The sequence below is a fragment of the Hemicordylus capensis genome, chromosome 6 (assembly GCF_027244095.1).
Source record: "Hemicordylus capensis ecotype Gifberg chromosome 6, rHemCap1.1.pri, whole genome shotgun sequence".
Lineage (NCBI taxonomy): Eukaryota > Metazoa > Chordata > Lepidosauria > Squamata > Cordylidae > Hemicordylus > Hemicordylus capensis.
In genome coordinates this window covers 1,549,789-1,572,518 of record NC_069662.1, presented here as the reverse complement: position 1 = coordinate 1,572,518, position 22,730 = coordinate 1,549,789, and the positions used below count along the sequence as shown (strand labels likewise).

Here is a 22,730-nt window from a genome sequence, read left to right as displayed (position 1 = left end):
TTGCAGGCAGGAGCCTGTCTCGGCCCTGTCTTGGAGATGCGGCCAGGGAGGGAACTTGGAACCTAGATGCTCTTCCCAGAGCAGCTCCATCCCCTGAGGGGAATCTCTGACAGCAGGGCTTCTTAAACTTGGCCCCACAGATGTTGATGGACTACAACGCCCATCATCCCTAGCCACATGGCTGGGGATGATGGCAGTTGTAGTCCATCAACATCTGGGGCCTAAGCTTAAGAAGCCCTGTCTTACAGGGCTCACACATCAAGTCTCCCATTCAGATGCAACCAGGGCGGACCCTGCTTAGCTAAGGGGACCAGTCGTGCTTGCTCCCACAAGGCCAGCTCTCCTCTCCTCTCCATCACCTTAAGGTCCTCAACCTTGGCTCCCCAGATGTTATGGGACTACAACTCCCATCACCCACAGCCACCATGGCCTTTGTGGCTGGGGATGATGGGAGTTGTAGTCCAGCAACATCTGCAGACCCCTGCCTTCATGCAAACACCCAGCAGACCGCTGCGTGAGCAGGACCAGCCCCCCCTCCAGCCTGGCCCTCTTTATGGCAACTGAGCATTTCCCCACCACAGCAATTAGCCATTGACTCCAGGGAAGGTGGCCTGCCTAGCCAGCAGACGCGACCACCCTGCGGCTTGCCCCAGCCTCGGGGAGCCAGAGGCAGCACACGGCCTGCTGGCACCGGGCCCTGGGCGCCACGTGGGGCTGCTGCGTCCATTCTGGCTTCTCCTCTCCCCGGCCTCACAGGCCTGGCCGTGTGATGCGCCTAAAGGGAGGGCCAGCCATTGGAAAACGGGAGCCCAATGGCCCGGGCACCTTCCCGCCGAGGAAAGGCTAACTCGTTTTGGGCTTCTTCGTTTTCCCCCCTGGGCGGGGGGTGGGGGGCGACACGATGGTGGGAGAGGCTGATAAAATCATGCACATTTGGGAGGAGAAGTGGCAGGAGAGGACACCGGAAGCCGCCTTCTGCCGAGTCAAGCCCGGGCTCCCTCTCGCTCAGGATTGCCTGCACAGACTGGCAGCGGCTTCTCCCGGGTTCCAGGCAGGAGTCTTTCCCAGCCCTACCTGGAGACGTTGCCAAGGAGGGAACCTGGGAACTGCCGCATGCCAAGCAGACGCTCTGCCCCGAGTTATGGGCCCATCATCCCCGCAGGGGAATAGCTGCCAGCACTCCCATGCGGTCTCCCATCCAAACACAAGCCAAGGCAGACCTTGCTTAGCTAAGGGGACCATTTGTGCTTGCTCCCACAAGACCATGAGCTTTGTTCAGACAGGAGCAGCTGGAAGTCCCCGTCCCCACCCCAGGGAGCTCCTTAGCGACATGTGTGGGTGCCCAGGGTCTGTGGGAGGAGGACAGTGCCCGCTTGCCAGCATTCAATCCCAGCCACGCTGCCCTCCTTGGACAAGCCCCGGGGGGGGGGTGCAGTGGGCAGAAGCTCCAGGGCAGTGGAAAGGCGCGCCCTCCTCACACCGCACAGAACTGACTTGTGGCATTGGCTGATCTCACAGCATGGCAAGGGTGGGAGGGGTCACGGGAGGCCATCCAGCCCAACCCCCTGCTCGATACTGGACACCCGGAGTTACAGCGTCCCCAAGAGAGGGCTGTTCAGCCAATGCTTGGAGACCTCCAGAGAGAGAGAGAGAGAGAGAGAGAGAGAGCCTGCCCACCCTCAATATTTATTTACTATATCCTCCAAGGAGCCCAGAGCGGTGTACACACTTATGCCTGTCCTCACAACAGCCCTGCGAGGGAGGTGAGGCCGAGGGATAAGTGGCCGGCCCAGAGTCATTAACCGAGTCTCATGGTTGAGCGGGGATTTGGACTTGGGTCTCCTCGGCCGTAGTCCAACCCTCTAACCACAATTCTACCGTTGAATAGTTCTTCATATTAAGAAGCTTCTCCTAGTGGCCAGCCAAAATCTACCCTCCCGCACCGTAAGCCATTAGTGAGTCATCTGGGGCAGATGAGAACAAGTCCCCGCACTCTTCCGTGTGACAGCCCTTCAGACACTGGAGTCCTTCGGCAAGGGGCAGCCCACCCCGACCCCCAACGCCACTGGATCTCTTGCCAAACTGCTCAGAGGTTATGTGAAAACAGGGGCCAAGGGGTTTTTTAAAGGGGGGGAGCCACACTCGGTGGTAGAGCCCTTTGCTTTGCACACAGAACGCCCCAAGTTCAATCTCTGGCAGTGCTGGGAAAGGCCCTGCCCGAGATACTGGAGAGCTGCTGCCAGTCAGTGCAGACAGTTATGAGCTGGATGGACCAAAGGTCTGACTCAACAGGCAGCAGCTTCCTTGGTTCAAAAGGGGATCAGACAAATGTACAGAGAAGATTTCTATCAATGGCCATGACAGAGAAAGGGAGCCTCCATGTACAGAGGCAGTCTGCTGGGGGACGGACAGGAGGGTTGCCTTTGGGCCCTACTTACGGGCTTCCCGGAGGAAGCAGGCTGGCCCCTGTGGGAAGGACCCACCCTGCCCTCCGCTGCTAAGGGGCTTCCTGCTTTTGCGGCGTCTCCTTACAGGAGGCCCCGGGCTCAGCTCCGCAGCCCGCACCCCGTCCCGCTCGGCCTGCAAGTCAGCCTGCTCTGGGGGGAGGCGGGGTGCCCTGCAGGTGTGTTGGCAGCGGGTGCAATCCCGCCTTTGATAGTGGAGCAGCGGCCTCCCCAAGGAGCAGAGGGATTATGGGCCTCGGCAGATCCGAAGGAGGGAAGCTGGAGCCTCTCCTTTGATGGCCCAGCCAGGCGGGGAGATTAAAAGCCTCCTCTGTCTCCCTGCGGTGAGGGGCGTGCCAGCCAATCCCACTCTCGGGATCTCCAGCGGCTCTCACGATTCCCAGGGCCTCCTGGGAGCTCAGCCGGCCGCGAGGCTGCCTCCGGAACGGTGGGTGTTCGGACTCCGATCCGAGGAGGACGGGCGGGTGCGCGCCCTCGCCCACTGGGCCCCTCCTGGCCTCCGTCTAGGTCGGAAACCCGGAGCTGCCTCTGTATTCTCTCCCCACGGGACAGATGTAAAGCACACAAGACACCCCATCCGCCCCGCTTCTCTTCTCGTGTCTGTCTAGGTTCCAGTTCAGGGTCTTTCGGGAGCCATTCCTGGGCTATGCAGGTCCAGAGTACGGTTCGGCAAGCCTGGAGCAAAGCATTCTGGGAGCCCCTCAGCTTGTGCCTGTGGGTTTGGGTTCAAATCCACCTCCGGGTATTCTAATGCTGAGACCAGAGGCCAGCGCCCTGCTGAGCACGCAGAAGGCCACAGGTTCACTGTCTGGCCTGTCCAGAGAGTGACCCGATGACCTTGGAGGGCGGTTGATAGTTGGAGCGAACAGCCCTGAGTGAGGCGGGGCAGCCATGACTCGTCTAGGGCAGCTTCAGGGGATCTTAGGGGAGGGAAGGAGGCTGGGGGGCAGAGAGCCAGGACGGTGGGTCTCTCTTGCAGATCTAAGACCTCCGATTGGGGGGCACACGAGATGGGACTCCGGGTTCTTTGCTAAAGGTACAACAACCACGGAACGAACTCTGCTCCCTGGAACTCAGAAACACACAAGTGGTGGCAACGTGACTCGAACACGTGCAGAGGGCAGGATGGGCCGCAGCCTGCATCCGAGCAGAGGTCAGGCCTGGCTCCCAGAATCCTCTGCTCCAGCCCACAACACTGCTTAACTCAGCCCAAGAATTCAGGCTCGAAAGACCATGAATTGGAACCCACATGGGACACAAAAATGGAAGGGGGGGCTAATTGGGTAGACTGGGGAAGGGGGGTTGCATTTCCACAGTGGTGGGAGGAAGAGGAGGAGAGAGTGAAAACAGGGATTCCACTTTCTGGCCCATCTGGCAGCCAAAAAGGAAAAGGTACTGGGAAGGTGCTAATCCAGGAGCTTTTCAAAACTGGATCCCCAGATGTTTTCCCCTGTTAACTGAGTAAAAAGGCACCTTTCTAAAGTGGTGATTCTCTTTAGCAGGGGGAGAGCAACTGGCCCTATCCATCCCCAGCACAGCAGCACTCCTCCAGTGGCTGTTGCTGGTGTCTGTCTTCTCTTTCTTTTTTAGATTGTGAGCCCTCTGAGGACAGGGAGCCTTTTTATTTATTTGGTTGCTTATTTATATCCTTATAAACCACTTTGGGAACTTCTGTTGAAAAGCAGAATATACATATCAGGTATATGTAGGACTACAACTCCCATCATCACCAGGAACAATGCCTTGGCTATTGTGGCTGGTGATGATGGGAGTTGTAGTCCAGCAACATCTGGGGATCCAGATTCAAGAACCCCTGCCAAAGCTTTCATCCACAACAATCAAGCAAGAATAACTGTGGTTACCATGGGGCAGAGCCCTTAGGATTAAGGACATAATGTGTTGCAGCGGTTAGAAAATGTCAGACTAGGACTGGGGCAAGCTGAGTTAAAGGTGGAGGAGCTGGTCTTGTGGTAGCAAGCATGAATGGTCTTCTTTGCTAAGCAAGGCCCACCCTGGTTTGCATTTGAATGGGAGACTAGATATGAGCAATGAGAGATATTCCCCTTCGGATGGGGTCGCTCTGGGAAGAACCAGAAGGTTCCCAGTTTCCACCCTGGCAGCATCTCCAAGATAGGGCTGGGAGAGATTCCTGCCTGCAACCTTGGAGAAGCTGCTGCCAGTCTGTGAAGACAATACTGAGCTGGATGGACCAAGGGTCTGACTTAGTATATGGCAGCTTCCTAGGTTCCTAAGTTCCCTCTCAGCCCTGAAACTCCCTGGGTGACTTTGGGCCAGCCACTCTCCCTCAACCTAACCTACCTCACAGGGTTGATGTGAGGATAAGACAAGGTGGAAGAGGACGCCCATGGATTCTGGGCCTGTGGGAGGAAGGTGAGGATATGGAAAGAGTCACCAGGGAAATTCTTCCAGGAGAAATGGAAGCCTTTAGCGAGGATTCCCCGCACCCCGCAAAACACAAGCACACCTTCTGAGACAAGCAGCAAGCTCATCTTATGATTCTGGGTGGGGGGTGGGTGTGGGGGGGCATTTCTGAATGACCCACGTGGGGCTGGTTGGAGAAGCCACAATAGAGGAATTCAATTAATGTGTTTAATGCTCCACTGCTCCTTCACAGCCTTGGGAGAGACCCTGACCTCCGAGGAAGAGATCAGGGGAGAGGAGACGGAGCTATTGGAAGAGAGAGTGGGGTTGGCGGGGGGGGGGGGGAAGCAGGCAGGGCGGAGTGTGTGCGTGATCCCCTTTAGAAAGGAGGGTGCCAGTCGGGGCCATTGCAGCTGCCTTGCTTTTCTCAGCCATGGGGATGGTGGAGCCCAGAGCGAGGGGGCTGAAAAACAGGCCACTTCTCTGGTCCTGCCTTAATCCCTTTTCAATGAGATTTCTGCTCCTGCCAGGGATGCATGAATGAAAGAGGGAATATAAAGAGAAATGAAGTGTGTGTGTGTGGGGGGGGGGCACCAGAGGAGGAAAGCCACAGGATCAAAGCTGCTCTGGGTGCCAGGGCTGGGGGGCTCTTTGGCGCCAGAGCCCGGAGCAGGGAAGAGCCTGCTGGATGCCGGGGTCCTCTGGAAGAGCCGAGGGGGGGGGGGCTCCTTCCTGGCGAGCAGAGAACGGGGTGCCCTCCTGCTAGCCACCAGGCCCCATCCCAGCAGGTCAATCAGGCCTGGGCTTGCCCCTCCCTCTGCTCTCACCCACTAGCCCCCCTTCCCTTTCCCCGGAGAACAAGTTTCCTCACTGCAGCAAGCCCCAGAGGGCCCCCCCCCGCTCCCTCCACCCCAACCTCTCAGGCCTCACTCTCAAAGGGAGCCCAGGAGGGAGTCCGGGCTCCGTCCCCCCACTCCCCTTTCCGGGGGCCTCAGGTGTCCCAGTCCCCAGCATCCTCGGGCACATCATTCATGTTTCCCCTGAAAACTCGGATTCTGAACCAGAGAACAGACTTTTGAACAAGGGAAGCAAACCGGACAGCGCACACACACACACACACAGACACACAGAGCAGTCTTTGGGGAGACTTCTGGGGGAGGAGCGAGAGAGAGTGATGAGGGGCATGGAGAGGTGGGGAAGGAGAGGCATTTGCAGATGAAAGCCACGGGCAGATCCAGATCGTTGTCCTTTTCGCAAGGGGGGGGCAGTGGGGGGGGGAGAGGCCGCCAAAGGCAGCTAATATCAGAAAAAGGAAATCGATTGCCTAGGAGTGCTTCATTATGAGGATCAATCGGAGCCTTTAAACACTTTGAACAGCTTTTTAAAAATAGACTGAGCTGAAAAGGGAACTTGGGGGCAGAAAGCAAACTGCAGAGAAGGAAAAGCCCCCCCTCACACCGCCCTCCCGTTTACGCCTGCACGCTCCCATTATATTTCTCACCCCCCCAACTTCTGTGGGGGAGCAGAATCCCAGCCCTCTTCTGGGGGGGCCAAGCTGTCCCCACCTTCCTTCCACCAAACCCAGGAATCCAGGCTCGCACCATCCTCGACAGTTATGCCCCTCTGAGGAACCCAGGAGTCCTGACCCACAGCCGCCTCCTTCTGTGTCCAGAAAGCCCTTCCTTTGCAGTGTGAATGTGATTTGCTGGGCGGGGTGTGTGTGTGTGTGTGTGTGCCATGCCAGTGTGCCCCGCTGGAGGATAAATATTCCCCTTTGGGTCTCACCTTCCACAGCCAGAGCTAGGGGAAGCCAGAAGCCGAGAAGCCAGAGCCCCATAGCGCCCGGAACTCCAGAGTTCTTCCGAGTGGGGTCGGCGAGCAAATCTTGGCCAACAACCACAAAAATATTCCTAGTCCGGAAAAAAATACAGATTAATCCCAAAAGCCTATCCAGGATCACGAAAAATTAATCCCAAAGAGAGAGAACTTCATCTGATGGGGGGTTTCCTCCCCCCCCGTCAAGTTAACCGGAGAAAATCCTCATGCAGAAAATTAAAAAAACAACGCACGGGAAAATATTTCATCTGGAAAACTATCCGCCTCCCTCCTGCTGAAGTTTCTGTGGCTAAAACACGCCCCCCCCCACTCAAGAAAATCCTGCTCAGCAAACTCCTGCAGTGGCACAGGCTCCAAAGGGGGTCTCAGCCAGCCGTGCTGAAAAAGTCACTTCTTGGGGGTGGGGGGTAGAAGAGAGCAGTTGAAACCCCACAACATATAGGGGGGAGATGGATTCCAAAAATTCCTTCTGGGTGGGGGGCGAGATCCGTCCCTGCGCAACTTTTCTTTGCTTGTGGGGCGGGGGAGAGGCTCAGCTTCGGAGAGCCCCCCTGATCAGTCCGTCCCGGGACGAGACAAAGAGGCCAGTGTTTCCCCAAGCCCCGCTCTCTTCCAAACGAGAAAGTCCGGAATGGTAGACGGTCCCAAGCAGAAGCCCGGACAAAGAAACCCCCAGCAGCAGCAGCAGCAGCAGCAATGTGGACGGACGAGAAGCAAAGTCTCTGCTGGGTGGTTGGGTGAGCGCCAGGAGACGGGGCGGGCGGGGGGGGGGCGGGGAAGTGGATCCGGGTTAGGGATTTTTAGGGACTCCTCCAGTCCCAATAAGGTGGCACCTGGGAAGCGGCTCCTGCTGCCACAGTTTAAAGGGGTGACCTGCATTTCCTCCAACTGCCTCCCCCCGGCAAAAAAGAGGTGGTGGGGCAGAGAGTCCTCTCAGGAAGCGCTCGCCCCCCAAGTTCCCTTTGCAGCTTCTGATCTGAAAAGCCCCCGGGGTGGGGAGACTCCGCGAGTTCCACTGCAGAACCGTGGGAGGGATCCCCCCCCCCGCAATGTAAGCCTTCAGGCTGCAAAGACCCCTTGAGAAAGCTGGGAGGGTGACGGGGGGGGGAGGAGGAAGAGACTGGGTGCCAAACAAAGGAAGAAGTGGGGCAGCTGGGGGCGCAAAGTCTTTGTCGAAGCAGAACCAGCCCCTTGGAAAGAGGCCCGGAAGGTAAAAGTTGGCCCCTCAAATCTTTCCAAAGACTTGAAACAACCCCCCCCCCCCACAACTCTACGATGAGAAGACTCGGCCCCCCCGCCCCGTTTTCGCAAATGCTCCTTCTCAGAAACTAACCCTAACTCGAGGCAAAGGAAGAACTGCTCCCCCCCATGCAAAACAAAACAAAACTGGAGAAGAGCCCCCCCCCACGCGCCCCCCCACCCACCCCACGGGGGACATTTCAGATTCACTCCCTCCTGGTCAAAGGGGGGGGGCAGGTTTAAAAGCACAATGCAAATATAGGGGGGCCAAGGAAGTGTTATTTCCGGGGGGGGGTTGAAGGCAGCCCCCCCCCCACACACACACTGCTCTCCTTAATGCAAGGGCGCCCCACCCCAAACTTTCCCAGGTGGCCGATGTGGGTCACCGCCGGCGGGAGAAGCGGAGCGGTGCGACCTCGACGGCCGCCGCCAACCTTGCCCGAAGCCCACGTGCTGCCGGGAGGAGCCTCGGTGGGCGGGGCCCAGCGGCGGGACACGCGGGCGGCACGGGACGGAGAAGGCGCACGTGCGAACAGGACACAAGGCTCTGGCGGGCGAACGACGAAGAATCCGGTGGCGTCCAGAAGACGCCTCGCAGCAGCAGAAGCTTCAGTGGCCTGGAAGAGCCCGTTTGGGGGCCGACTCCTGCCAGTCCCGGCCCGGCTATTCATAGCCATAGCGCTTTGCAGATGCAGAAGACGCGGGATCGATTACATTACTGGATACGCTCCGATCAATTAATCGGTTCGATCCATCGATTAATCGGCTAAAACGGCATCCCGGGTTAATCCTGCCACCTTTCTTTTTCCTTTTAAATAGCAGGTTAAGGGTGTTCGAATGCAGAACCCATCAAGACTGCCGGCTCAAGCACCAATAAAAATCAGAGAAGCCCCTCCCCAGCCCCCTTTTCTAAGTTTTTTTGTGTGTTTTTTTAAGTCAGCCGGGACTTGCCCTCTGTAATGCATCATATACACACAGAGGGATGGCACGGAAGAAAGATGCAAATGTATGTAGATGAAATTGACTGATTGATCCATTGAAACGCATTTGATAAACCCTGGAGTTAATCACAACTCTGGGTCAATCAACTAGGACTTCCTTCGTTAGACAGCAGGCCTAATGGTTATCCATCATCATTACGATTCTTTAAAAAATAAAACACACACACCAGATGTCTGCATGATTCATCATCCACCAATCTAGGGGCCTGATCCACCAGAGGCACTTGTCTGCAAAGGCAATGTGGTAAAGAAACCAAATGCCTCAAGCCAGAAATGCCCCCCTCCCCACCTTGCCTGGGTGTAGAATAGATCTGTGTTTGGATCTTAGGATGAGGCCAAAGGCCACCCCCCAGTTCAGTTAATCCCCGAGGGGGTGGGTTCACACTACCTGATCTCCCCCCCCCATGAGGTTGCTCCATGTCCACAGAAATCAGACCTCTGGCTCTGCCTGGCACCCCATTCGTTGGCCAGCGGGAGGGCAGCCCACTAGCCGACTCCAAGGCTGCTGCAGCCACCAGCTGGACAATGCACCTGCCAGAGAGAGGGCCTGCCCCTCGTCTCACCCGCTGCCTGTGGGATCCTCAGAGGCATCTGGTGGGCCACTGTGGGAAACAGGAGGCTGGACTGGATGGGCCTCCTTGGGCCTGGTCAAGGAAACCCACAGGCAGGCCTGGTCTGGTGGTAGCCAGCCTGACTGCTCCCCTTAGCTCAGCAGGGTCTGCCCTGGTTGCATATGAAAGGGAGACTAGAAGGGTGAGCAGCACTGGCAGAGATTCCCTTCAGGGGATGGCGCAGGTGGTTTCAAATTCGCTCCCTGGCTTCTCCGAGACAGGGCTGATTCCCAGTCAGCCATGAATCTCACTTGGTGATTCTGGGCCAGTCACTTCTCTCTCAGCCTAGCCTACCTCACAGGGCTGTTGTGAGAATAAACATAACCAGGTACACTGCTCTGGGCTCCTTGGAGGAAGAATGGGGTAGAAATGTAGTAAATAAAATGTTGCCTTCCCTTGAGCTTTGCCTCCAGCATCTGGTACTCGGTTACACCACTTCTGAACATGGAAGTTGCACTTCGCTATCATGACGAATCCTCCATGGATCTGCTGCCTAGCCCTTTCTAAAAACCCATCAAAACTTCTTGTAGCAGTGAGTCCCACAGGCTAACAAGGTGCTCTGTGGAGTAGGGCTTCCTCCTGCCTCTCCCAACAGCCCCACAAGAGAGAGAGGTTGTGGCTACTCATTTCTATTGGCAGCTTGGGGCTGAGGCCCTGTCTCTCCCCATGGATTGAGGGCAGAGGGGTAACTTGAACTTGGGTTCTCCAAACCCCCTTCCCGACAGGCACCTGCACCTTTGGGAAGGAAACAGGTGCCTTCCAACTGATCCACCAGGTACAGGGACCCTCTTGGGTGTGTTCTTGTGCTGGGATTCTCAGAACTGGGTCCCTGGCTGTTGCTGGCCTACAACCCATAGGAACATAGGAAGCTGCCAAATACCGAGTCAGACTCTTGGTCCATCTAGCTCAGTACTGTCTTCCCAGACTGGCAGCAGCTTCTCCAAAGTTACAGGCAGGAATGTCTCTCAGCCCGATCTTGGAAATGCTGCAGGGAGGAAGCCTGGAAACTTCTTGCTCTTCCCAGAGCGGCTCCATCCCCTGAGGGGAATCTCTTACAGTGCTCACACGTGGTCTCCCATCCAAATGCAACCAGGGCAGACCCTGCTTAGCTAAGGGGACAAGTCATGTTTGCTACCACAAGACCAGCTCTCCTCTGCCATCATCCCCAGTGCCCTTTGGAGCTGAGCATCATGGGAGCTGCAGTCCAGCAGCACCTGGGGACCCTGAATGAGTTGGCCCCTATGCCTGCATCCCATCCCCAGGGACGAATTGCCCAGAGCGCCCCGCCCCGTGACCTCTGTCCTGGCCTCACCTGGCTGGCTCTCTGCTGCTGCTTCCACCTCCATAGGGGCTCTCGCTGTATCAAGTGCGAGGCACGCCATTATTCTCTGGGCAGGGTTGCCATGCCCCCGCAGAATTTAGGGTAGCCCCCCGGATTTTGGCTCCTCCACTCGGCTGCTTAAATTCCACCTGGATTTACACGGATTTCAAATGCTCTGCCTGGATCCAGTCACATGGGAGGGCAGAGAAGGAGGGGAAAGTAGGCAAACCTGTCAAATAAATGAAATGCAAATTAGTTGCTGCATAATTTGCCTAATATGCAAATCAGGCCACCCAGATTTGGGGAAGCCTGAATATGGCAACTCTATCTCTGGGAGGCCGAGTTGTGATGGAGTCCCATCATCCAGAGGGGTGTGTGGGCCCAAGCCTTTCCAGTGCCAAGCAGCAACGCCCCCCCCTCCCCAGGGGCAGAAGAGGGGGGCAGAGAGGAGGGCCCCACCGGTGGAGCGTAAGCAAGAACGCTGTGCCAGGCCCCACATCCCAGGCACACAAGCAGCAGCAGCAAATTGCCAGGGGCCCAGTTCTACAGGTCAGCAGCAGCCCAGGGAGGACCCCTGGCTGGGCTGGGACGGGGAAGCGTCAGCCGCAGGATCGGGCCTCTGACCTGAGCGAGGCGGGTTCCGTGCCGTTTCCTGCCTGGCTCCAGCCATCCGGAGTGAAACAATTCCCTGCCCTTTTCCTCTCTGGCCTCAGCCGCCACAATCAGGCCAGGGAAGATGAGGCCGGAAAAGCGAGGCCGAGGGAAGGCTGTGTCTGTGCTGGCAGACGGGACGCGGGGCAGGGCGGGGGCCGAGCCGGAGAGGAAGAGCCCCTGGCCGGCTGCCTCGGCAGGGTCCCGCAGGGGCTCCGGAGCTTCTCCGCCTCTTAAGCCACAAGAACGCCCCCCCCCCCCCCGCTCGCCCGCCGTTCTGAAAAACCTAAGCAGCACCTCCGTTTCCCAAGGGGTTTCAGATGAGTTGCTTTATTTCGTTCAATGGCCAGTCATTGCAACACAACACAACACAACACACCAGGTCAGGACAACATAATACCCAGTATAACCCACACGTCTAAAACCAACGACATATAACCAACCACTGCAATCCCAAATTGAGTAACTTAATAACACGGCCCAGTTTGCAACCCATCCGCACCTTATGTTCAGCACTTGCACGACGAGTGTACAGTGTACACAGGTACAGTCATTCACACACGATGCTGAACACAGGCACAGCAGTAGACTTCCTATTGGTCTCATGCCTGTATACAGGTTCCCTTCTAACATGAACACAGGCACTGCCATTCACACAAACACAGGTACGAGTGTTTACAGACAACTGTGCACCCGTACAGCATACTGTCTGAATGAGGCTTTAGTAACCACCAGTTCCACCCCTCCTGGATGACTAGAGCTGTCTCATCCCCAAGGGGTCTCACATCTACAGTAACGTGTGCCATCTCTGGAATGGGAGGAAGGGCTGTGTCCCTATGGGGCTGTGTGAGATGACCGATGTCCAGTCTAGTGTGGGGAGGGCTGCCCCCAGGGGTGCCCGATCTGAATATGGACCTGGGCTATAGGTGATGCTGGCCATAGCTAGGAGGACTGGACCCCTGTGCAGAGTGGGGCACGCCACATGACTGCTGGGAAAGAGAAATCCCCCCTTTGGGGGCCATCGTTCTGAGAGGAGGAAGGGGCGAGAGAGAGAGAGAGAGCTGGGGCAAGAGGGAGGGGGTAATTCCAGGCAGTATAGCCAGCAGCAGCAGCACAGGCCAGTGGGGCCTCTTCTCCTTGCTGGGCTTGGGCCTCCTCTGCCCCACCGGGGTGTGTGTGCGTGCGTGTGCAGGCGGCATGTTAAGGAATGATGCTCCAGAGAACCCAGGAGTCCTGGCTGCTCACGGGGTCTCCTCATTCACAGCTCCACCTCTGCAAAGAATGCAAAAGTTGCAGGGCCAGCCTCCTCTGCTACACTTGTGCTCCAATCGACTTATCCGGGGCAGAACTCCACCCACTGAATTTCTGCCTGTCTTGCCGTGGTGCTTTAGGCCCAGGAAGCAGGAACCCAGACAGCTCTCTCTGGTGGGTTTTTAACCGTTTAACTTGTAATTCTAAACCTTGGTTTGAACTGAGATTTGCTTTTATTTCGCTTCTATTGTGTTCGTCTTATATTGTTTTCATAGCACATTGGTTTTACTGACTTTGCTAGCCGCCCCGCCCCAAGCAATAGTATACTGGAAGGGGAGGGTATAAATATGTTAAGCAGAGAAATAAGATGGGAAGGGAAGGGCAGGAGAGGAGCACGATGGATTCACCCTGACAAGCTCAGGCAGAACCGCTGGCATTCCTCTTGCCCTCGGAGCGGGCTTCAGACGTCCAACCATGGTCATCCCCGCAGCTGGTACGGATTTTGGCTATCGTCACCCCCATTTTGCAGACGGAAGCAAGGGGAGGCGAGAACGGGCTGGAACCCAAGCAGCGGAGGCGAGATCGGAACCAGGGTCCTCCTTGGCCCTCACCTTCTCAGCCACTCTTCTGTGAGAGCAGATGGTCTCCGGGCATGGAGAGAGTGCAGCGTCAAACCAGGCCCTCCCTTTTGAGAAATTAGGGGCCATTTTGCAGTTGGGGTAGCCGAGGCTGAAAGAGAGACAGAGAGAGAGGAGCCCAAGGACACACCCTGCGTCTGTAGCAGGAGCAAGACTCAAACCCAAAGTCAGTTAACTTAACCAGCTGGTGGACCAAGGGATCCTTCGGCGCCTAATGTCTCACAAGAGAGGCGCTGGGCCTTGAGCCTCCTCAGACCCTCGGATATGAAAGATTCCCCCCTCCAAGGACAGAGGTGTTGCAATTCCTCAGTGAGGGACTGAGCAGCAGTCTGCACGTGCTCCGAGACACCTTTGCATCTCTTACTCCTGCACGGTGTTGGAAAGGGGTTCAAGGCGCCAACCCCTCGGCTCAGACAAAGCCCCCTCCCTTCCTTCGTGGTGATTCATTACCCACCAGCCCCTTTGCCCCTCCTCACCTAACAGCCCCCTCCCTCCCTCCCTCCCAGTGGAAAAGGATCCCAGCCATGACGCAAGGTCAGCGGCCACAAAACCGGTGACCTTGCTGGGTTATCTGCCTGGCCAGCTGCAATCACACACCCCTCACCCCTCGGCAGGTCAGGAGCCGGGCAGGAAACAGAAGCCGCACTGCTAGCCTGAAAGGACGAGTCACATGCCACGAGGTGGGGGAGATCTTGGAGGGCGGGCGAGCCGGGCTGCTGCAGAGCACTTGGCCTTTCATGGGTCTGGATGGCCTGTTCACTGGGCATCCGATTTGGGGTTTCCTTCCCAGGGCCCTTATGACTGGCCAGAATTTTTTTTTAAATGCACACATTCCAGCTGCTCTCGTGCCAGAGTTCAAGCCGCAGAATGGCTGTCCAAAGCAAGGCCTCCTCTGCCCCGCCGAGCAAGATGGAGACCCGTGCCTCTGAGCATGTTCAGAGTGTCTCTTGCGGCCCACCAAGGCAAGCCAAGGGCCCCAGTCTCCCACCAGCCTCTCTCTTCTCCCACTTGTCTTCAGTTAGGGGTTCTCAAACTTGGACCCCCAGATGCGGCTAACCTACAACTCCCGTCAGCCCCAAAGGCCTTTGGCCAACAACATCCCGTGAAACGGAAGGCCGGGAAATTTAGAACCCACAAGAGGAAGGACTTTCCCCACACAGCGCACAATTAATCTGTGGAATTCTCTGCCACGGGATGTGGTGATGGCCCCCAGCTTGCTTGGCTTTAAAAGGGGCTTAGACAAATTCACGGAGGACGGGCCTATCCATGGCGACTAGTCTGGGGGCTGGGGGCCACCTCCAGCCTCCGAGGCACGATGCCTCTCCGAATCCCAGTGGCAGCGAGAGAGAGGGCCTTCCCTCCGCTCCTGCTTGCGCCCGCTGCTCTTGCTCCCCAGAGGCATCCGGTGGGCCCGACAGGAGGCTGATGCTCATAATGATGTCTGGGGGCCCACGTTGGAGATCCCCTGGCTGAAGGGATCCCGCTGGGCCCGAGACGGATCCGCAGCCCTTGGAGCTCTCTGCCAAGCAAGGGCTGAAGCACCTGCATGCTTGCTGGCTAGCTAGCCCTCCTGTGGCCCAATGGACAGACCACAGGAGCCCCTGGCGGGGGGGGGGCGCTTGCAGCCACCTCCCTGGCCACTCAGGCCCTCTTTGGAGGAGCCCCGCCTGAGGCCCCCCCCCCCCCCGGCTTGGCCTGGCCTGGCCAATCCCGACTGCAAGCCCCGCGTCTGGGGGCACTTCCTGCGCTTCCTTGCTCTCTGCTGCCACTAAAGCACAGTAGCAAAGAACAGGTACTAGGCTTACGTGGGGCGGGGCGGGGTGGGGGTTGGCGGCAGCCCCCCTGTTTGCTCCAGGCCCCTTTGACGGGAGGAATGGAGCAGCTCCCGGTACAAATTGATTCCAGACTGAGGTGGCCAGGAAAGGCAGCCTCTGGCTGGCTGCTCCGAGTGCAAAAACCCACCTGTTTTGAATTACGCCGGCGGCTTTGCTCCCCTCCCACCCGACACCCCAATAAATTTCTAGTCTGTATCTGGCAGGGGGCGGGTGGGGTGGGGGGTTTGAGATATAAGAGGAGGGGGCCGGATGAGGGAAGCGCCTCTTTGCACCAACGGGAACTGAGCAGTCCCAACAGCCCGGGGAGTTTGGGGCGGGGGGCTGGGGGGCTTCTGCCTCTGTGGACGGGCCTCCTGTCAGGCCGCCGCCCAGAGAGATGGGAGTGGGGGGCTGGGGGGGGGGGAGAGAGGCGCGCCGCCACCATCCTCAGGCCCCAGATGCCTCCATCACTCCAGCCCAGATGTTCCTCATCTGCCGGCCATCTCTCGGTGTGTTTTGAATATCTCCATTCATCTCTCCTCCACGGGCAGCCATCGTTAAAATCCCCAGGAGCTGGCAAGTAGGGGTGGGGAGAAAGGAGGAAGGGGGCGCCCTACTGGGCTGCTAAGCCAAACCAGCCAAGCCCTCCCCTCCTCCCCCCCCGCCGCCACACAACTCCCGCCTTTGTGAAGAGGGGCATCTCTTCTTCAGCACAATGGGGTCCAGCAACGCCAGACCGCGCTCCCCCCTTCCCCGCTCCTGTCTACGTGTCTTCCTAAATCTGACATCCCCCTCTTGGGGCGCTGCAATCCTGTCTCCCCCCCTCCCGCCCACCACGCTTATTGCTGCAGCCTGCTCCCCTCCCAAGGAATCCTCCTTCATTCCTCGCCACTCCCCTCTCACAGAACCCCGGACTCCTGGCCCCTCTTTTCTGGAGGGCACGAGAGGCCCCTCTCCCTCTGCACACAACACAACTCTCCGGGAGACCCCTGGAGAGATCAGCCATCGCCAACTTCCCCCCCATTGGTTTCCTGCACTCTTCCCCACTGCCTCCCCCCCCAAAAAAAACCACCCACACTCCCCTTGCCGCAAGGCCCAGGCTTCCAGACTCCCCCCACCCTCAGCCCACTTTAACCCCCTCTGCACCACTACATTTTTTCCTAAGCGGAAAAGTCTTTTGTTCTCTCCTTTCTCTTGGGAAGCCCAGAGAGGGAGGAGGGAGAGGACTCCGGTCAGGAAATAGGAACAGAGGAAGCTGCCATATACTGAGCCAGACGCTTGGTCCATCTAGCTCAGTATTGTCTTCCCAGGCTGGCAGCAGCTTCTCTAAGGCTGCAGGCAGGAATCTCTCTCAGCCTGATCTTGGAGAAGCTAGGAAGGGAACCTGGAACCTTCTGCTCTTCCCAGAGTGGCGGCTCCATCCCCGGAGGGGAAGATCTGACAGTGCTGCTCACACTTCTGGTCTCCCATTCATATGCAACCAGGATGGACCCTGCTTAGCTAAGGGGACAAGTCCTGCTGGCTGCCACAAGACCAGCTCTCCTCTCCTCCTTTCCTTCTATGGTCATCACTGCCAATCCTAGAGGAGACCCCCAAAGACACAACCCTCCTCCCAGCCCCACAGCACGCCAGACTTGGTGCACTTCTCCAAACAGAGGAGTTCCCCGCACTGAATCCTGGACAGCAGATCCCTCCCTGGGCTCAGCCAAATGGGCCCCACTTCTTTGGAGAGGCCCTGTGGAGTCTGGCAGGGGCCAGAAGGAGCACGTCTCACTCTCTGTTCCCTCCAAGGCATGCGCACGTGTGCACACTCACGGGTTTTTGGATGTCCACTCAGTTCATTTCAGATCCCGCTCAGGCTGAATCAGGAAGGCCCCACTCGGAATGCATGTGTCCGCACACACGGCCTTGATGCTGCCGCCCAGAACAAAACACAAGCTGTGCAGAGAGAAGGAAGTGATGAGCGGGACCACTGGCCTCACTCCTCCTGTGCCAGACTGGAGGGAAGGGGAGAAGAAGCCTCAGGCTGCCAAAGGGCACCCCTCCCTTGGATGACATAAAAACAGGCCATGCTTCGAGGGAAAGCCTTGGGGGGCTCCGGGGGGGGGTCTATCTCTTCCCACTATGGAAGGCCCTTCTCCTTCTTCTCAGGGCCCACCAGACACAGCGGGAGGAAGGCAGAGAGCCGCACAAGCACCAGCACATCCCTGCCTTTGGAGGCCATGCCTGGCCATGAGCTCGGTACATCGACAGGCCCCACCCTTCCCAGGGGTCCTCTGGGTCATGGAAATGCAGGGCTGCCCTCCCAAGCGGCGGCAGGAAGGCTCGGAGTTGCCCACAGCATTCCCACGGCCCCTTGGAAGGAGCACAGGCATTTCCCACGGCCATCCAGGTTAGCCTTTCGGGGCGGTTCTTTCGTGAGGCGAGGCAGTCAGGAGGCAGGTGGCTGGGGCGCCAGCAGGGCGGCAAGGTCATGCCCCCACCGCCAGCCTCAGAGCAGCTCCTTGGGACGCCGGATCTGACCCTGGCAACGTCTGCAAGGAGCCTGGAGGGCCTCTCCCCGCACCCCTTGCCAGCAGCACAAGGAGAGGAGGCTCTTCCCAGCCCCCCCCCAGCCCCCCACTTGCAAAGGCTGCAAGGGTCTGTTTCGAAAGGGGGCTGGCCCCACAAGGTTGGGGGGCAAGGCACATTTGGCACCTCACTCAGGCTCCCTGATACCATGGGCTGCACCAGTGCCCTTGGCCTAGAAAGGCGGCTGGAAAAATCAATAAGTGTGTTAGCCTAGGGCTGCCGAGTCCCCCGGAACTTAGGGTAGCCCCTAGATTTTGGCTACTCCACCCGGCTGCTAGATTCCACCTGGATATGCACGGATTTCAAATGTGCTGCCCAGATTTTACTCTGGATCCGATCACATGGGAGGGCAGGAGGAGGAGGGGAAAGTATACAAATCTGCCAAATAAATAAATAAATAAATAAGATGCAAATTAGTTGCTGCATAATTTGCAAATCAGGCCACCCAGATATGGCAACCCTATGTTATCCACCCCCACAAGACTGCTCAAACACTGCATTTGCTACCACCTCTCTAACTACTGCACTCTCTGACTTTTTAAAAAATGCTTTTTTGGAGGCTCCACTCCTGATGTCAAGATCAGCTTCCAGGGCAAAGCCCAGGTACAGATTAAGTCCTGGCAATAACACATACTCATCTGTGACATGAAGGCTGAGAGAGCAGAAAGCTGACCACGTGATCACGCAGGAACTCTTCCCATGGGAGGTGGAGCAAACAGGGGCTGAGGGGGAGAAGACTCCAGAATGCAGCAGAACTTTCAGAACGGAGAGGAGAGCTGGTCTTGTGGCAGCCAGCAGGACTCGTCCCCTGAGCTAAGCAGGGTCCACCCTGGTTGCATATGAATGGGAACTAGAAGTGTGAGCAGCACTGGAAGAGATTCCCCTCAGGGGATGGAGCCACTCTGGGAAGAGCATCTAGGAGGTTCCCAGTTCCCTCCCTGGCAGCATCTCCAAGACAGGGCTGAGCGAGATTCCGGCTTGCAACCTTGGAGAAGCCGCTGCCAGTCTGGGTTGACAATACGGAGCTAGATAGACCAAGGGTCTGACTCAGTATATGGCAGCTTCCTCAGTTCGTAACCCAAACAGATCAAGGAGGAATTCATATTATTTCATTATATTTGGAGGCAAGAGCTGGTCTTGTGGTAGGCACCGCCAGTCAAAGTAGGCAATCCTGAGCTAGATGGACCAAGGGTCTGACTGGGTGTGAGGCCGCTTGCGAGGAGGAGGCCACTTTGTGGGGGGTGGGGTGGGGGGGTGGCATTTGCTGCATGAATAACCAGCAGCCGCTGAGTCCTCCTCGCAGAGGGCGCTGCGTCTCCATCCAAAGAGCCACCCCAGCCCCACTGAACAAACAGATTCGCCCTCTCGCCTCCCTTCATGCCTTCCGCTGCAGTTGGTGACCAAACAATACCCCATGGCAGATGAATGCCTGGCAGCGACTGGAGGAATTTCCTGAGCAGAGACGGAGAAAACATATCATAAAGCAACAAAATAATAGATTTTGCTGACTGTCGGAAATTATAGCGGCGTGCGGAGCCCCCGTCACCCAGCTGGCTTCCCCTATTTCTGGCAGCAGCTGAGAGAGCAAGCCGTGCATGTGAGGGCAGGCGGGGGGCCTCGGAGACAGGACTCTCCGGCCAGCTGCAGAGAGCAGGAGGGCTGACCCCCGGGGTCTCTGGGAGACCACCAGCAAGCTCCTGTCTAGGGGCCAGATGACCGAGAGAGCTTGAGTCCTGACCTAGCAGCCCCCCCACCCCCACCCCCATGGTTTCTTGAAAGTCTCCTTCCTGATGGTGATGGGACTTTCCAGGGCTGCAGCTTGAAGATGCCTTCAGCATGGGCGGCAGCTGAATTTGTCTGGGCAGTAATGGATGGAGGGATGGAAGGAGACTTAAAGGGGACCCTACTTATGGAAGGGGCAGGACCTCCCTCCCCCCCACCCCTTACTGTCAAGTTAATGACAAGGGGGAAGGAGACTTAAGGAGACCTGGTAACTCCAAACCCAGGGACTCTGACCTGGGTACTTGGGATCTTTCACCTAAGACGGGAAAGTAAAACCACAGACAGTATGCTTTGTGTATTTGTCCACAGAAAGAGCTCAAACACAAAAGTCTGACACCAGGATCTTCCTCCCCCCCACCCGCTTGATGTACACAAATCAACCCACAAACAGGAATCTAGAGTCCCAACATCTATTTGCACAAACACCCTTCAGCTGCCTTAAACTACCAATGAACTTATCCAATTCACTATTTGAAGCTCATCTTTCCCACCACTTCTCACTGCCTCCCACAAGCACAGAGCAAAAGTCAGAGTCCTTCCTTGCTGGAGAGTTGGATGCTTTCTTCACTCAAGCAGCATTTTGTAGGCAAGAGGTCTTTCCCTAACCTAACCCTTGGACAAGAATAAGGACCTTTTTAATAGCCTAAGTCATCCAAATAGCATATAGGTGTGCTCTGCTGATTGGTCCAAAATGGCATCATTTCACCCCCTCCCAGTATCCCAAATTTGTTTTCAAGTCCAAAAGTTGTTTTTATGAAAAGATGTCAAGGTGACAGCCCCCACCTCAACTTATCATCTGTTGGACACATACTTGGCCCAGAGTTATTTCTCTCTCTGCTTCTTCCCCACTCCCCGTTGGGGGGTTCAGGATGTGCCAAGAAATGTCCTCCAACTTAACCAGTTCAGTCCTATCTGCCACATGTATCTTTGGGCCCACCAAAACTCTCATCCTTTATCTCCCATTAACATACATAGCTTATAGAACTTATTAATTTCAACTGCGTAGTAAGCGCACTTCAGCACACAATATAATGGTTCCCAGCCTGTAGTCTGCGAGGGTACTGCAGGTGGCTTGTCAGGGGCGGGGTGGGCTAGGTTGCCAGAACCTAAGGGGTATACTCGTGGGTCAAATGGGCCGTAACCCAAAGTTTGGCTTTAAAAAAGCCAAACCTCCCAACCCGATAATAATAAAAATAATAGAATCATGAGGTAAGTGTTCTTTTCCCCCACTGGTAGACCTACTGCAGATAAGTGCATTGTGAGGAGCACAATATGTTGGGGAGTGAGCATAAGAAATTATTAGAAATAGCTGTGTTTTTAATACCCCTTGAAATATAAGTTCGACTCCCATCAGCCATATGCTTTGTTAAAAATGTCCAAAACAGCTTTCTTACATGGTGGTCTGCAAAAGCTTTCGATGACGATGCCAGGGTCCAAGTAAAGGAAGAGGCTGGGAAGCGTTGCCCTATATTTCAAAGCAAATAATGAATATTGTATATTAAAACAATGCCACACCTGCAACCACAGCGGCCAGAATAGTATATGCGCAGAAATGGAAGGACAAGGAAATGCCCTCAAAAGAAGATTGGCTGATAAAAATTTTGGAATATGCTGAGATGGCAAAACTTACAGTACTGTTAAGAGATGAAAACTTGGAATGTTTTTAAGAAGATCGGAAACCATTCTTGCTATACTTAAAGAACTATTTTTCTAATATGGACCTTTCAGCAGGGTTTGAAATTTAGTAATAATAGCAGGTTGGATAGAGTAAAACCGAGTTCGCAATGTGTAGGATATATGTTTTGAATTACTATAGCAATGGTTGACTTGTATAGTTAATGAATCGCGCAGATTGGTTAGCGGGAAGTCAATATTTACTTAATTAGATGTAACAGGATTGTTAAGATATTGTAAAAACCAATAAAAATTTTAAAAAGCAAAAATAAAATAAAAATGCCACACCAGTACATAAAGTGTAAAGCATCAGCAGGTTCAATTCTCCACGGAAACGTCCCTGTCAAATTAACATTTCACTCTCCTATATCCAGTTTAGTACTGGTGGTCGGTTTTCTACAGGGCTTTCAGGTCTTTGGGTCTTTCCCTTGCAAGACAAGCTGCACCTGCTGAAGTTTCTTCTTCTGTGCATCAGTTAAAGCAGCAGGAGCCCTGCCCTCCTCTCCATTGCACCACCCTACCTGAACATAGGAACATAGGCAGCTGCCGTCTACCAAGTCAGACCCTTGGTCCATCTAGCTCAGTATTGTCTACCCGGACTGGCAGCGGCTTCTCCAAGGTTGCAGGCGGGAGTCTCCCTCAGCCCTATCTTGGAGATGCTGCCAGGGAGGGGACTTGGAACCTTCTACATGCAAGCAGTGCTGAGTCCAGCCTGTGTCTTCAGAGCAGATACACAGTCCTTCGCAGGCCCCTTTACATCTCTGGGCCTGCATGTGGTGCCCCACAGGGTTGCACAGAGCCAGAATGTGGGGTCCTGCTGCATCTGTCAAAGGCAGTGGTCTGGCTCAGGCTTTTTTGGCATTGCCTTTCGCTCTGTTTTAAGTGTGCCGTTTATTGTGAGGCCTTCAAATGCCTGTAGTAGTAATAATAATAATATTTAAAAACACCCATTTTAAAATTTCTCCAACTCCCATCTCTTGAATGAGGGCTGAAGTCAAATTGGTAAACTTTTACTGAGTGGAGCAAGAAGAGATGTATGTGGCCAACCTGAGGCTCTCTAGCTGTTGTTGGGTGATAGGAGTTGTAGTCCAACAACAGCTCGAAAGCCTCAGGTTGGCTGCCCCAATTTAAAATACCATCAATATTATAATTATTAATAATCGCATTTCCAAAATCGAAGTTCCCGATGAATTAAATAGATGGTAGTCAAATAAACACAGCTACTAATTAATATTAGCAATATTATTAACCATAATCTTCAGGAGGGGGGCGAGTTTCGAACCTGCGACAAAACGTACTTTGGACCACCATCTTGAGTTCAGAAAGAGTCTAACGCGCAGGCGCAGCTTTCCTTCTCACGCCACCATATTGGGCCTAAAACGAGGCTTCTCCCCGCCTAGCTTTCCAATCACTATAGGCCGTTTCCAGATTGGTCGCCATCTTGGTTTTAAAACGAGACTAAGTCGGAGAGCCTTTTGCCGTCTCCAGCGTAAC

The 22,730-nt window shown here is 55.7% G+C and overlaps 1 protein-coding gene across 10 annotated transcripts in view; it reads right to left on the bottom strand.

Annotated features, from left to right (window-relative positions):
• The window catches only part of EPHB4 (EPH receptor B4), a 58,107-nt gene extending 35,411 nt beyond the window's left edge, over nt 1–22,696 (bottom strand). The window contains exons 1-5 of one of the 10 annotated variants that reach the window (XM_053266385.1): nt 22,535–22,696; nt 20,957–21,027; nt 13,369–13,486; nt 10,847–11,084; nt 6,633–6,757 (exon numbers count right to left, since the gene is read on the bottom strand). In XM_053266385.1, coding sequence (XP_053122360.1) covers nt 6,633–6,684 — 52 coding nt within the window. In that variant the 5' untranslated portion in view covers nt 6,685–6,757; nt 10,847–11,084; nt 13,369–13,486; nt 20,957–21,027; nt 22,535–22,696. Of the gene's footprint in view, nt 1–6,632; nt 7,371–8,275; nt 8,366–10,846; nt 11,085–13,368; nt 13,487–17,024; nt 17,148–18,414; nt 18,518–20,956; nt 21,028–22,486 lie in introns of those variants that run through there. The other 9 variants (XM_053266379.1, XM_053266382.1, XM_053266381.1 and 6 more) reach the window with 9 other exon arrangements.
• Between the last annotated feature and the right edge of the window lie 34 nt (nt 22,697–22,730).